A 16,212-nucleotide genomic window follows, 5' to 3' on the forward strand; every position below is an offset into this window, starting at 1 on the left:
TATATAATAAGAATTTTTATCAATTTGTCGCAAGAGTTTGTCTGTCTTGAATTCTTACCAATTTGTTGCAAGAGTTATACAATAAGAATCTTCTTACCAATTTGTCTCAAGAGTTTGTCAATTTCGAAAATCTTTCTATCCACACAGTGTAATCCACAGTTTATTGGATTGCCAAATGAATAAAAAATAATAACATTCAAATTGATTATTTATCCATTTTTATTTTATTTTTCAATTAAAAATTTTATTTATTTTTTCATGTCGAGTAATCCTATGCCAATGTCACGGAATAGCAATCTCGGTTATATTTAGCTAAAATGAGCCCGAATTGAAAAATCTGAAAATATCAATCACCCAGAAGAAATTGTAACAATGAGAGCCAATCATTCACCACCGTGTAAGATTGCTCCTTCACGCTCCTGTGTAAAACCAACGGCGAACCATTTTCATATTTTTCTATTTTATTTTATTTTTATTTGTAGGAACAAAATAGTGAGGAATGGGTACCACAGCCACAGCTCTCATCCCCCATTTGCAGCTCCATGGCTGCTTCTATCGGTGCTTTGATTCTATTAAAAACCACCAACAGCAACCAGCTTCTTTGCAATTCAACAATAATTCTTCTTCTTCTTCTTTGAGGAGAGGGAGATTGAGATTCGATGGTTCGCCTAACACGAGAAGTTTCAGTAAAGTCGTTTGTTTCGCTGCTGTTGATGATGATATTGGCGAGAAGCAGTTGGATTCACCTACTACTAGCTCCGCTCTTGAGGATAGGGCTGGTAAGAACATATAATTAGTTTCAATTATATGAACTCGCTCTTCCTTTTTTCGTTGTGAATTGGAATTTTTAGCTAATTCTTTTTTATTTGATTGATTTATAATGAAAATATGTTTATGAACACTATTTTCGTGTACCCATTAGTGTTAAGAATTATATTTAACTGCTTTGATGAAAAGAAGAGTGTATTTCAGCTGTGGTTAACATAGTGAGCAATGAAATTGAAGGATCATGCTTGGTTGTATTCTTGTTTAATGACAACCTGATTGTTTGTAAATTATGTTTGATTTAAACATACATTATGAATGATCAGAACTCAAACATGTTTATCTAAAGTTCAAATTTTTACAAGAAACTATATGTGCAACTTTCTACAATCTGCAATTTCTGTAAAGACCTAAATTTGTATATGTTTATGATAGAAACATTCTATATCTATAGCTGTGTAATAGCTCTTAGTCTCATCTATGTCTTGACCAGTGTTATTAGAATCTTATGATAAACTATTCAAATTTTACGATTCAATTCAATTTTCATGCAAAATGACACATCTTATATATACATTTGCAGGTACAAATATGTACATGAATGTATATATTTTATTTTTAATTAATTTTGAAAAGTTACATTGAATCTTACAATTCGATTCGATTCTTGATTCTCGATTCTAAAAAAGAATTCTGATTCTGGAATCGAATCTCAATTTGACAACTATGGTCTTGATCATTGTATTTGAATTTATACATGTTCAAATAAGTACTGGTATCAATTTCCTTTTTTATGAACATTACAGATATGCTTGACAGCTCACAAGAAAACTTTGGTCAAGATACTGAAGGAAGTGCAATCTATAATTTCCTGTATCCAAGTAAAGAGCTCCTTCCAGATGATAAAGAAATGAGTATATTCGATCATCTTGAAGAGCTGCGCCAGAGGATATTTGTGTCAGTTTTGGCTGTTGGAGGTGCTATCTTGGGATGCTTCGCATTTTCGAAGGAACTTATTATGCTTCTTGAAGCTCCTGTTAAAGTACAGGGTGTACGATTTCTGCAACTAGCTCCTGGGGAGTTTTTCTTTACTACTTTAAAGGTTAGATGGAACAATAAACTTTTCCTGCTTTAAGGATTGTGCATGTTGTTTTGTCAGTTGCAATTATCTAAAATCGCCAGCCCAAACTAAAAAAGGCAAAAAGAAAAGAGGGGAATTGGTTTTCATATCAGACAAAATGAGGAAATAGTGCTGCATTGTTCGGCCAAATTTGCAGCTTGTATTTTCTTCATGAGGCATCTAGATCTGTGTCATGATTTTTGTCTGGACATTGTTGTAGGTATGCCTTGTTCTGAATTTGAAGGGATGAAATCACAAAGATTTATATTTTTCATAATAATGAAATATGGATTGTTTTGCTTCTTTTGCTCGTTTTCTGCTGCTTCAATTGAATTTTGCCTTCCTATTTGTAATGGCTTTTGCTAATGGAATATAAATTCCTCGTAATGGAATCAACCCCAATTTTTTAGATCTGGTACCAACTCGCAGGAATTTGTGGAAAATAAAGACAGTGCTTGCTGTTGTCGACCTCAGTTGCATATTTTGGCTATTGTCTATTGGTCTTATTCTCTAACACTGATGTTTTAAGGGGATAACCTAACAGTAATATTTGGAATCTCCATCACAAGGCCACAAGTCCAATAATTGCTTTGTTGAGTTGGGGGAGTGCAGATGGAGGTTAGGGGGATAGATAGCTGCACTTGCTGTTTATTTAATTTGATGAATGGAAAAAAGTGTGATCTGTTGACAATAGAAGTCGTAGACAACATTTAAGTTAGAATTTCTCTGAATTCTTAAATGTCTCTCTCTCTGTCTCTCTCTCTCTCTCGTGTGTATATATATCGGCTGATAAACAAGATCATGCATCTATGCTACCCCCTGACCTTGTTTTTCTTTATTTTGGTTGGTAGTAAAGTTTTGCTACCACTGGGGCTGTAACCCTAGTGCAAACGAAGTATGCAAGATTCTATCAAAAAAATATAGAAGAAAGATGGAAAACAAATGGTAATGGATCACGTAATGCTTATGTGAGAAAATGATAATGAGTTGCCATGGTCAATTGTTGAGGGGCCAAACTTTCTACAATTACCCTTGCATATTATGATGTTGATATGGTGATGCCTTGATAAGGCATTTATATAGGTTAGAAACTTTGTGATATTTGTGGATCACTTTGTTGTTTTTCCCTTATACAAAATTAGAAAGAATAAATTCTAGTTGCCCCTCCCACTCCCGTTTTGCATTCTAGATTCCCTGCTGGAGCAGCTGGACAGTGAGAAAAGAACTATAAAGCTTTTGAGAGAGAAGGATGTCTATTGGCAATTTGAAATTGAATTCTATTAGGTTTTATTTGCTTAAATGGTTGCAAACCCTACATTCACTAAAGAGATGATCTTGGATAGGGTTCCGATCAGATTTTGTGACATCCATATCCCCTTCGCCAACAAAAATTAATATCTGTTGGATACCCCTTCCCTGCTAAGTTGGATTGGATACGGGTTCAGATGGGGTTGTGTTAATATATATATATATATATATATATATATATATATATATATATATATATGTAATCACTGAAAAGAGCTTTCTTCTAGAAAAAAAACATCAAGAAGATATCCAATTTTTTTTAAAGAATTTCGTTTTGGTCGAAACTTACCCGAGAAGGAAATTTCGCTACCTTAGGATCGTTGTAGTTACGGCCATTGTTAATCGAGACTTCTTATCAGGTTACCAACTTCTTTGGCCTTTTAGCACTAGCTAGCCATCAGCCCCCGTACATGAAAACTAAGCGGATTGGGTTCATTTAGGTTCTGATCAGATTTGCATATATGCCTACCCATCCATCTTTAAACGGATCAGATTTTACTAGCTCCATTTGGGTGCGATACTTGGCGGAGCGGGTGAAATGAGGATCCTTCAGTCTATTGTGGTTTTTGTGTTATCAGTCATCTTGACATTCTTATCTTTTACCAGCATTCTTTGATCCATTATCAAAAAGAATTTCGACAACTGTAGCATCCATTGTATCTGAGTTCCATTCCGTCATCCTCTTGAAGTCAAAATTTGTTCAGTTTTAATTTAGATATCGAGTAAGCTATTGCTGATACTGATAGGAACAATTTTTTGGTGCCCCGCAGGTATCAGGATACTGTGGACTTCTTCTGGGAAGCCCAATTATTCTGTATGAAATTATAGCCTTTGTTCTCCCAGGTTTAACAAGAGCTGAAAGAAGGTTTTTGGGGCCAATTGTTTTAGGCTCTTCTGTACTTTTTTATGCAGGCATCGCCTTCTCCTATTTGGTTTTGACTCCAGCAGCTTTGAACTTTTTCGTTAGTTATGCAGAAGGGGTTGTGGAATCATTATGGTCCATCGACCAGTACTTTGAGTTTGTGCTTGTGCTTATGTTCAGCACAGGGCTATCTTTCCAGGTAAAATTTTCTGATTTTCAACGCCTCTCTCCTGCACTTGTCTATGGGTATATATATTTAAATTACAAACAGGGAAGATTATATGCAACGTTAGCACCCTCAGTGTTTGAAACTGGTTTCATTCTCTCATTTTGTGAAATAGGATTTCATTTTAATTATTCTCTAAACAATAAAGCATGCTTTTCTTTGCTGATTTATGCATGGATTTTCTCTTATTATTTAAAAGTACTCCTATAATCCATTGATGCATTTTCAGATTCCCTTCTAGGCTTGTCTATTTTCTTCCTTTTTAAGATCACTATTTCGACAATATATGGAAAAACCATAATCTAAATGACTAAATTCTTCAGGCAAAAGCTATACATTTTGCAACTTTCTATGATGTGCTTGATAATATGATCAAACTGTCCCAATCTACAGGTTCCTGTTATACAATTCCTACTTGGACAAGTCGGTCTGGTGTCAGGAGACCAAATGTTATCAATTTGGAGATACGTGGTTGTTGGGGCAGTCGTTGCAGCTGCTGTACTAACACCGTCAACCGATCCTCTTACTCAGATGCTTCTAGCAGCACCCCTTCTAGGTCTTTATCTGGGGGGTGCATGGGTGGTCAAGCTCACGGGCCGATAATTGATATTTTTACATGTTGTAAGCTGTCAGTGCATTTAGAGGGCATGAATAGCCCCTGTATATTTGTCACACATGATATTTGGGAGTGAATTGGGTATCAAAGGGAAGGAGGATTATCTCCAGTTTGACTTGTACCAATGAGGAAGAGTTTTCCTGGTTTTGTAATGAAATGCGTTAGTACAGTGGATTAGTTTACTTAGCAGGGAAATCTTTCCAAAGCTATTGTTATGTACATTTAGCCACATTTGAAATTACCAAGGTAAAAATTTATTAATAGAATAATAACACGTTATTCGTTTGATTTGGTCTCCAGTGTATTCATTTAGCCACTTACTAATCCTTGACAACAACATTCAGCAATCTGGCATCTATATCTGCGGTATAGGAGTTGTCTAGTTCAAATTCCATTTGTTTTATTGAATTCCTCAATCCACTGCATGCCTGTGAAAAGGTTTGTGAAAAGCTTACGAAACTTTCTACCAACGCCAGTACTTCATTGATAATGCTTGATATTTTCTCCAAGGCAGCTCTTATAGCGGGAACTTCTTGTGGAGGATAAAGACAAGCTCCAAGCTCATCAATCTGTGCTCCAATTTCTTGACATAACTTCAATAACTTCTCCAAAGAATCCACAAAACTCCCATTATCATCAGGTTTTTCCTGCCTAAGTAAACCTGTGATTGTACGGATAAGTTCCTTTATGACTAGAACCGTCTCAGACACAACCAGAACTGCTGATTGAGCAACTTTCATCTCTTCAGCTGACAAGTCATTACCTAGTTCATCATCACTTGAATTATCATCATGGAGCATGCTTTCTGCTTCAGGAGAAGTACCATCAGAAGCTTTGTCTCTCAGATTGAATGAAGCTGGCTTGAGTTCTTTCATCTCACGAATAACATCCTTCACTGAAACAGCAACTTGTGTCATTGCTCGTCCAATTGCTGTGATATTTGAGGCTGGAGTCTTCTTAAGAGCAGAACATGCTTCCCATACTGCACCAACCAACTGGGGGACTACAAGTTTTAAGTCCTTGTCGCGAGACCCTGCAGGTTTTAATTTTGGGGGAAAGTAAATAAAGAAAAATCAAATTAGATTGATGGGCAAGGATTCCAAGATTGTTTTAAATCAAACAGATCATTATATCTCAATCTTGACCTGCTGGCAAACTCAAGAACAGCTAAAGCATATCTGAAACTAATTCAACTTCATGGCTCTGGAAAACTACATTGTAGATAATGTCCAAGATTGATCCTACTTTTTCGTTAACACACTAAAATTCCTACAAGGATATGCACTGATCTTAGGAAACATAGCCACCTATTTGATGGAATGGCATACCCAACTAGTGTGTGTGTTCCCATGGTATATCTGGGAGGTATTTGCACATGATTTTGTTTGTGTGAGTGTACATGTGAGAGAGATTTTACCGTATGAAGATACAGTTTCCATCATCAACTTAAAGCTGCAATCAACAACTTGCTTCACAGATGCATGGATGCAAGAAGAAAGAGTAGGTCCTGCACCCAGTGTACTTCCATGAGAAAGCAAAAGGAAACCCTGCAGTGTATTGAAGTATGTTGCCATGTTCTCCTCAATGGCTTTCGCTTCTGGTTTTTCCCCAGTCCAAAGCATTCCAACTGCATACCGGAGAAAACATCAATTAATTGAATCTAACATCACGCCAGGCAGAAAAATAGAGAAACTAGTTCTTCCTCCATATGAGAAAAACAATTGGTCTCAAATCTCTTTTTATCATCATGCACTTTTTCTGTTGGGAACAACAACTACTTTCTTTCTATCATCTCCAAAAACCAAAAAGGTGAACAAACTAATTGGATAAACAAAAGATAGTCTTTCATTGATGGTCACTAAGAAAACTATCAGCACTACATTTAAAAAAAAGAAAAAAAAAAAAAAGAATCATTCTTATGTGAATTTGAATAAACATAAAAAGCTAAAAACAAACAGCCTTATACTAACCAATCACTTGACGTTTCTAAACCAAAAAGATGGCTCATGGACAAAATCCAGTATTTTTTTACTTTGCTTCATCTAGAAAAGTATATTTAACCATCAAGACATCCCCAATACATGATAGAAATTAAATTTCCAAATAAATAAACTTTGGAACAACCTCAGTGATATACCATTGGCTGCTGATCATAAAGAATCTACTCCATGTCAACATTATTCATCATTGGCAAGCACAAACCAATAACAAGAATAAATAGTTTAATGTATTTCCACACATTTTCAAGCTCCATTTTATACAGCAAACTTCAAACACATTATTCGTGTTACCAACCACGTTACAAGACAAAAAAAAAAATTACCTAGACACATAAGACAACAGAATCCGATGTAAGTATGATCACTTGGCCATGAAAATCCCAGAACATAAAACAATGTTAATACACTTAATTGAAGAAGGCACCCAAGAAAAAGAAACACAAATGGATTTAAAACATACCCATCATAGAAGAATCGTATAAGAGCAAAAAAAAGCAAATGAAAAGATCAAGGACGAAAAAGAAGAATTGAAGAAGATATAAAAGAGGTGTATTGTACCAAAAGTAGCTTGCTTGGAAACTTGGTCACCCATTTTCACTACTTCCTCCCAACCCACTTTATCAAGAGATGAAGATGGTGTCTGACCCAACAACTACTCAAATACACACAAATAAACAGACAAAAAATTATATAAACTTCTGAAAAATTAAAAAAGAAATTGTATACAAAGATTTATGTTAAAAAAAAAAACCTGCAAGGTTTCGTGAATGATGTTGAAGTGAGAATTAAGCGTTTGATTCAATCGCTCGTTCTCTGCTTTCCCCATCTCTCTTTCCCTGTATGGAGTCTATAGACGCTTTTCGGCTTTGGGTTTTTGGGGTTTATGATGTTGACGCCAAATTCAGATTTGAGGCAGAGAAGATGTTCATGAGACTGTAGCTATTCTATAAAACGGCTTCGTTTATGAGCACTGCCTAAGTTTTGATAAATAGTGAAATTTTTAAAAAAATTTAAAATTAAAATGTTTAACCAATAAAAAAATCTATAAAACAAGTAGTTATTTTTCATTTGTATATATATGTATCATATTTTCTAATAATTGGGGTACTTTGAAAAAAAAAAATCAATCAACATAATTTTTTTTTTTTTTAATTTTAAAAACTAAGTCAATCTAAAGAAAAATGAGTTTTCCTTTTTTCTTTACAATTTTCAAATATTTTCACCATTATCAATTTATTATTAATCTCCGTCGGTCACTAGACACCACTATAGGTTGCCTGCGACAGTACAATTTATTAATTTTTATATCTTTTATATTTAATAATAAATTTTTAAAATGTAAAATTTTAATAATTTTGAATATTTTATATTTTATAAATTATATTTTCAATATTTTTAATTAATTTTTAATATTAAAATCAAATAGTAAAAAGCAAGTAGTGTTTTGAACAAATGGAGCCTTAATATCTAGCGAATGCTTTTATCTTTTTATGATTTTTCCTACAACAAAATTAAACCCATTCTTTTTTATAATTCTGTTTGTTTTTGTAAAAAATATTTTTTGTAATTTGTGGTATTTAACATTCAAATACCAATGAGTTTTCTCTTTTTTAAAGGAAAGTATCTGTAACTTATCCATTTGGCAATTTAAGATCATTTTGACATTATCATATTCAGCGAAAAAAAACAAAATTGTACCTGGTTAGACCAAACATACCTTGCATTGGTTGTCAGAAACATGAACTGAAAGGAAGATAAAAAATAATTTTACAAAATAATCACTCTTCTGTTAATCACATGGTAGGATTAGTTTTCCCATGTCCCCTTTTACTTTAAAAGTTTCTATTTTTACAAGAAGAAAATCCTTTTTTACAGGTTCAAGGACAGAAATTTTTGCTTGCAAAAATTCTTCTTTCACTCTAATCCATCTTCTCTTACATGCTTCCCCTCAAATACCTCTCCCTTGCCTTGGTTGCCTGCAAAAAACAAGCCAGATGTCCTTAAAAGCCAGAACAAAGCCAGAGCAGAACAATTGGTTATATTAGAGGAGGCAAAGACCTGTTCTTCCCAATTTGTACAGCTTGTTATTATAGCAAGCAGAACATTTTGTAGAAAGGAACCAATTTGTAAACCAACCCAAAGGCCTTTTCCTCTAAATTTTAACCAAAACCCTAAAATGGCTCCTGCTGGAATTCCACAAATGTAGTATGCCACTAGATTAACATAAGCTCCCAAATTCTGCCACCCACATCCCCTAGCAATGCCTGCATTTTTTGGACAATTATTAACAGATAATCTTCACATGTCGAAGAATCAGGCTACGTTTGATGAGTCGTGATAGAATATAATGTAATCAAATGATTTTTAGTGTAGATTTGTATTAAAAATGCATTTGATTATATTGTTTTAACTTGCACCAAACATAGGTTAACTGTTAATGCTTGCAGCAGAATATATAATGCATAGATGATTAACCTGAAAGGGTTCCTTGTAAGCTGTCCAATATGACAGATAAACATAAAAGAGGAGCCATGGTTGTGACATAATCTACAACTTCTTTGTCATTGCTGAAGACATAACCAAAGACATGTCTAGTTGCGAACAGAACTGCGCTTACTATAATTGATTCTGTAGTTGAAATAAATATTGCACACCAGACAGATATATAAGCAGCTCTTGCATTTCCGGCTCCCAATTCATTTGAAACTCTAGTGCTGTGCCCAGTGGCAGATTATAGATTGATCATAGAAATAATAATCCAATGTGTTTTTGAGTATTAAAATAAATAAATAAACAAACCTTGCTGCAGCTCCTAGTCCATCTGGTATTGTATAAAGTGTTGAGATTGTTGCCAGGCTGTTTGAAAAAAGAAAAAAAGAAAAGAAAGAAGTCATATTTTTGTATGATGATTAGTAAAACTCAGAAAAAATGTACTAAAAACAAGAAAGCATCCCTAATAAACGAAGCTCCCAGCTTTGCAAAGGTCAGGGAAAGTCGTCTATTTACAATTCCTTCCCTTGTATTTTTCCGGAGGTAATTGTTTTTGTTAAGGATTAGTTGTAAATAAAACTCTATTAGGAGTTGTAAATAGAGCTCTATTAGGAGTTAGATTCCTAATAGGTTTATAGTATCTTGTATGTGTATATATAAGTGTCCATATTGATGAATCAAATAGAAGAAAATATTTTTCCACATTAAATCTACATGGTATCAGAGCCTGTGGCTCTTTAAACTTGATTTTTGCTGTTTGCATAGAAAATTCCGGCGTTCTCTCAAAATCCGGTCACCGGATTTCCTGCGCGTGGTGGCTGTCAGTGTTGGTGACTGTTCTAGGGTCACTTTTTTGTCTCACCGCCCACTCCAGGAGCTGCTCCAGCTGCCGACCGGTCTTCCCCCAAAATCCGGTCACCAAATTCCCTGCGCGTGGGCCTCACGCGCCGATACAAGGTTCTGCTACAGTAACCCGTGCCGGCGTATGGCCGCGCGTCCGACTGTTTCCGGCGATCGAAAATTGCTTTCTGGCTTCGTTTTTATGTCAGCAGTCTACTCAGGTAGTTGTTTTTCCAATCCGACGAAGTTTTGGTAGGGGCATACTCAGTTCTGTCAATTTGGCGTTTCAGGTTACCTTTCTGCGTTGCTGGTAGGGTGTTTAGTTTTTATTAATAATGGATCCTCCACCTACAGATTCTAAACCTACTATTACTGAATTGATCCCAGCAATGAATAAGATCACAGAACATAAATTGAAAGGAACTAATTATTTAGATTGGAGTAAGACAATTCGAATTTATTTGCGAAGTGTTGAAAAAGATGATCATCTAATTGATGATCCACCAACTGATGACACTAGGCAACGTTGGCTTAGGGAAGATACTAAGTTATTCCTACTGATTCGCAATTCTATTGACAGTGAAGTGGTTGGATTAATCAATCATTGTGAGTTTGTTAAAGAATTAATGGAATATCTTGAATTCTTGTATTCGGGAAAAGGTAATTTGTCTCGTATGTATAAGGTCTGCAAAGGATTTTATCGGACTGACCAGCGAAATAAGCCCTTTACAGCTTATTTCATGGAATTTAAAAAGATTTACGAGGAACTTAATGTTTTATTGCCTTTTAGTCCCGATGTTAAGGTTCAACAAACGCAGCGAGAACAAATGATTGTGATGAGTTTTCTTGCAGATCTTGCTCCAGTTTTTGAAACTGCCAAATCTCAAGTTCTTTCAGGCAGTGATGTTACCTCTCTTCAGGAGACTTTTGCTAGATTGCTACGTACTGAAGGTTCTCATACACCTTCCCCTTCTGATAATAGTGCCCTTATGAGTCGTAGTCAAGTAGCTAGACAGCCAGGAAACAGAGGAAGAGGAGGAAATAACCGTAGTAATGGACCAATCACTCGGGAGACAAGCATTCTTATCTGCCATTATTGCCATGAACCTAGTCACACTAAACGATTTTGCAAGAAACTGATAAATAAGCCACCAAGGGTAAATATGACACATCAAGATTATGCCGTTACTTCTTCTGACAACAATGTAACAATTTCTGCTGCAGAGTATGCTGAGCTCTCTAGATACCGTTCCTCTAAGTCTATTGACTCCTCAATTGCTGCTGTTGCCAACTCAGGTACTCCTCCTTCCTGTCTTATGTCTACCTCATCAGAGTGGGTCATTGATTCTGGTTGCACCGATCACATGACAGGTAACCCTAGTCTTTTATCCTCATTGAAAGAACCTGAACAATTTAATCGTCATGTTACTCTAGCTGATGGGTCCACATCTCCTGTCAAGTGTATTGGCACCGCCAATCCCATTCCATCTCTTCCATTGTCTTCTGTTTTTTGTTTGCCTCGTTTTTCGTTTAATCTATTATCTGTTAGCAAAATTACTCGTATGCTGAATTGTTGTGTCAAATTTTATCCTACATATTGTGTGTTTCAGGATCTTTTGACGAAGCGGATTATTGGTAGAGGACGTGAGTCTGGTGGCCTTTATCTTCTAGATGAACACGTTTCATTATCTCTGGCTTGTGCTGGTGCTCTATCTCCTCTTGAGGTTCATTGTCGTTTGGGTCATCCGTCATTGTCTACTTTAAAGAAGTTGTGTCCGCAGTTTCAGTCTTATCAATTTTAGAATGTGAATCTTGTCAATTTGCCAAACATCATCGTTTACCTTTAGTTCCTCGAGTCAATAAACGGGTTTCATCCCCTTTTGAGTTAGTTCATTCTGATGTTTGGGGTCCATGTCCTGTTATTTCTAAAACTGGCTTTCGGTATTTTGTAACTTTTGTGGATGATTATTCTCGTGTTACTTGGTTATTTTTAATGAAAACTCGTTTTGAGATATTCTCTATTTTCTGTTCTTTTTGTGCTGAAATTAAAACTCAATTTAATACTTTTGTTCGCATATTGCACAGTGATAATGCTAAAGAATACCTATCTAGTTCATTCCAATCTTATATGTCACAAAATGGTATTCTCCATCGAACATCTTGTGTTGATAATCCTTCTCAAAATGGGGTTGCAGAAAGAAAGAATCGACATCTTCTTGAGGTTGCTAGGGCACTTCTATGCCAAATGAAGGTCCCTAAACATTTTTGGGCTGATGCTGTCTCTACTGCATGTTTTTTTATTAATCGCATGCCTTCTTCTGTGCTTAATGGTGCAATTCCTTATAATGTCTTGTTTCCTTCTAAACTTCTATTCCCCATTGAACCTCGTATTTTTGGTTGTACTTGTTTTGTTCGTGATGTTCGTCCACAGGTTTCCAAATTAGATCCAAATTCCCTTCGTTGTGTTTTTCTTGGGTATTCTCGGCATCAAAAAGGGTATCGTTGTTTCTCTCTCGATCTTGACCGTTATCTTATTTCTGCAGATGTCACATTTTTTGAGAATACTCCATTTTTTCCTTCTTCTATATATAAGAGTAAGGGGGAGGATGATGACCTTTTAGTCTATGCTATCGAGCAAGTTCATAACTCTCTTGCTCCTGGTCGTATTCCTGACCTTGCTCCTGCTCCTGCTCCTACTCCAGTGTCTGCTGCTCCTATTCCCGCTCCTGCACCAACATATACACGCACTCGTTTTGAACAGGTTTATTTTAGGAGACCAGGAACTCTTGACTCGCTTCCTCCACCTGCAGTTTTAACAGAAGATTTGGTTCTCTCCACTCAACTTGAGCCTGTGCCATCCACTCCCCAGTCAAACCTTGACCTTCCCATTGCTCTTCGAAAAGGTAAACGTAAGTGTACCTACCCTATTTCCTCTTTTGTCAGTTATGATCATCTTTCTTCTTCATCTCGTTGTTTTGTAAGTAACTTAAACTTTGTCTCTATTCCTAAAACTGTTGTCCAAGCTTTGTCCCAACCTGGTTGATGTGCAACAATGAAAGAGGAGATAATCTCTTTATGGCCTAAAACAGAGTCCTTGAGCTTGGTTTGGTAGATTTTGCAATGTGGTACATCAATTTGGCATGCAGAAGAGTACTTCTGATCATTCTGTATTTTTCAGAAGTACTAAGACTGGTTTGATTCTACTTGTGGTTTATGTTGATGACATTGTTATTATAGGGAGTGATTCAGCCAGCATTACATCACTCGAGTCATTTCTCCAGACCTAGTTCCAGACAAAAGACTTAGGATTGTTGAAGTATTTTTTGGGTATTGAAGTATCTAGGTGTAAGAGAGGCATCTTCTTATCTCAAAGGAAGTATGTCCTTGACTTACTGAAGGAAATTGGAAAGTTGGGTGCCAAGCCATGCAGTGCTCCAATAACTCCAAATTTGCAACTTTCAATTGGTGGTGAGCTATTTGATGATCCTGAGATGTATAGAAGGTTAGTGGGCAAATTGAATTATCTTACCATAACACGTCCAGATATTGCTTACTCTGTGAGCGTCTTGAGCCAATTTATGTCTTCTCCTACTGTTATCCATTGGGAAGCTTTAGGACAGATTTTGTGCTACTTGAAAGGTAATCCAGGTCGTGGCCTGCTTTACAGTAATCATAGGCATTTGAACATTGAATGTTTTTCAGATGCGGATTGGGCAGGTTCGAAGGTTGATAAAAGATCAATTTCAGGATATTGTGTCTTTGTAGGTGGAAACTTGATATCATGGAGGAGCAAGAAACAAAATGTAGTCTCACGATAGAGTGCTGAATCAGAATATCGAGCTGTGGCACAATCTGCTTGTGAATTAATTTGGATTCGTCTGTTGTTAGAGGAAATTGGCTTCAAGTCATCGTTGCCTGCAAAGTTATGGTGTGATAATCAAGCTGCTCTTCACATTGCATCAAATCCAGTATTCCATGAACGAACAAAACATATCGAGATTGATTGTCGTTTCATTCGTGAAAAGATACAATAGGATGTTATCTCTACAGGACACGTTAAAACAAGTGAACATTTAGGAGATATCTTTACAAAAGCTCTAAACGGATCCCGGGTTGACTATCTTTGTAACAAGTTAGGCATGATTAATATCTATGCTCCAACTTGAGGGGAAGTGTTAAGGATTAGTTGTAAATAGAACTCTATTAGGAGTTAGACTCCTAATAGGTTTATAGTATCTTGTATGTGTATATATATGTGTCCCTATTGATAAATCAAATAGAAGAAAATATTTTTCCACATTAAATCTACAGTTTTCATTCTTTGAACTCATGACTTTCTATTTATAAATTGTTCATGGGCTGAGAATTAGCTTGGAAAACGCTAATTTTTTCAAGTGGATCCATGTGTTTAATATAATGGATGTACTAAATAATTTTCTTCACATACCATACGGAAAGAACAGAAGTCTCAAGTCTTGGATTTGGTAAAAGACCAGAAAGCATTGTAAGCAACTCAAATGACCACCATTCAAGGCTTCAATCAACAAGTTCATGCAAAGAAAAATGAAATTCATTTTAGAAAACAGAAAATAACATATTATGCGTTTATACTTCGATAATAATAGAAATTAATTACCAAATCATCACAGCAGAAGGGATAGCTAAGTGAAAAAACTCTCGAATTCCCTGGAACAACTCCATAGATATAGGTACACGAGTTTTTTCACAAGTAGGAGAGAAAACCATGTAGAACGCAAGTAAAATCACATTTAACCAATAAGATATACCAATTGAAAATGCAGCACCAAGATTACCAAGTCCTGAATAGAACACTAGAACCCAGCAGAAAAGGATGTGAAAACAAAAGGCAAATAAGGAGCTTATGATCAAAGGAAATATCAAACTCTGCATCTGGAAATATCGAACGAGAGCTTGGAGGGTTGCATATCCAAAAAGTGCAGGAATTAGACATACGGTGAATCTTCCAGCTTCTTGTGAGATTATAGGGTCTTGGCCTATTAAAACAAGGATGTTCCCCATGTATATCCATAACACAGAGAGAGGGAGACATACAAGAATTAGTGAAAATATTGCAGTTTGAATTTGAATCCCAAATTGTCGATATTGCTTAGCTCCAAAAGCTTGCCCACATAAAGTTTCCAGTGCACTTGACATTCCAAACTGCTTGCCATAGCCATTGCATGATAAATTAGATGTAGTAATTAATCAACGCATTAATCACAATCAAGTGTATAATTGGTCTGTTAGAAGCTATAAGAAAACTAATTGCACTTTTCATGCTATGACAGACAGGTGGTTGAATAGACAAATTTTATGGCCATATAAAAACCAGATTCTACTGATCAATGGATAAAGTAAGCGAGGAAACTTACGAGGAGACTGAAGCCAGTAACAGCAGAAAAGGAAATGGATATGGCAGTACTGGAAAGAGAGAGCTGACCAAGATGACCCACCATCATTATTGATATAACTTGCAAGAAATACTGTGATAAATTTACAGCCACCATAGGTCCTGCTATGTAACCTGTCCTCTTCACTTCTTGAGTTAAAACTCCCCACCATGATATGTTTTCCTCTGCTGCTCCTTCTCTCAACAGCAATTGCTTTTCCATTTTTCCTCTGCTATAACATGCCAAACGCTTGCCTTTCATGTAGACATAACATTAACATATACTATATATGTGGATTTTCTTTTTGTTTTTATGTTTTTTGATTGGCGTGTTTTTTCTGTTTATTAAATAATCAAGTGAACGACAGAAAGTGATCAAATCCAAATCCGTTTTCTGAGCAGTAAGAAGTTCAAAAAAAAAAAAAAAAAAAGAAAATGAAAATGGAAAAAGAAAAACTTTGATGGTGTCAATTTAGCATTGCAGATGTATAACTTTGATTAGTCTCTTGTTGATATATTTACTCATTGTGGAGGAGAAAAGTTGTCCTAGTCAACTTACAATCATCACTTTAGTT

At 35.8% G+C, this 16,212-nt stretch overlaps 3 protein-coding genes across 3 annotated transcripts; 1 reads left to right on the forward strand and 2 right to left on the reverse strand.

Moving 5' to 3' along the window:
• Positions 1–259: 259 nt before the first annotated feature.
• On the forward strand, positions 260–5,185 carry APG2 (Sec-independent periplasmic protein translocase). The gene is made up of 5 exons (XM_020680412.3): positions 260–397; positions 483–779; positions 1,572–1,867; positions 3,964–4,254; positions 4,675–5,185. Exons 2-5 carry the CDS (start codon positions 500–502, stop codon positions 4,882–4,884), a joined length of 1,077 nt encoding a protein of 358 aa, XP_020536071.1. The 5' UTR covers positions 260–397; positions 483–499; the 3' UTR covers positions 4,885–5,185.
• On the reverse strand, positions 5,129–7,808 carry LOC105636907 (uncharacterized). The gene is made up of 4 exons (XM_012220305.4): positions 7,649–7,808; positions 7,456–7,549; positions 6,315–6,524; positions 5,129–5,930 (listed from the first exon to the last, which is right to left on the reverse strand). The coding sequence occupies exons 1-4, from the start codon at positions 7,721–7,723 to the stop codon at positions 5,218–5,220; spliced, it is 1,092 nt and encodes a 363-aa protein (XP_012075695.1). The 5' UTR covers positions 7,724–7,808; the 3' UTR covers positions 5,129–5,217.
• A 791-nt stretch (positions 7,809–8,599) lies between these two features.
• On the reverse strand, positions 8,600–15,971 carry LOC105636973 (protein DETOXIFICATION 14). Its single transcript, XM_089726959.1, is given in 8 exon segments — positions 8,600–8,852; positions 8,855–8,873; positions 8,956–9,161; positions 9,373–9,611; positions 9,697–9,753; positions 14,675–14,761; positions 14,864–15,408; positions 15,621–15,971. Coding segments are annotated over 8 exon segments (1,473 nt in total). The 5' UTR covers positions 15,900–15,971; the 3' UTR covers positions 8,600–8,811.
• Positions 15,972–16,212: the final 241 nt, after the last annotated feature.

This window comes from Jatropha curcas, chromosome 10 (assembly GCF_041381405.1).
Source record: "Jatropha curcas cultivar XTBG-Jc1 chromosome 10, XTBG_Jcur_1.0, whole genome shotgun sequence".
Taxonomy (NCBI): domain Eukaryota; kingdom Viridiplantae; phylum Streptophyta; class Magnoliopsida; order Malpighiales; family Euphorbiaceae; genus Jatropha; species Jatropha curcas.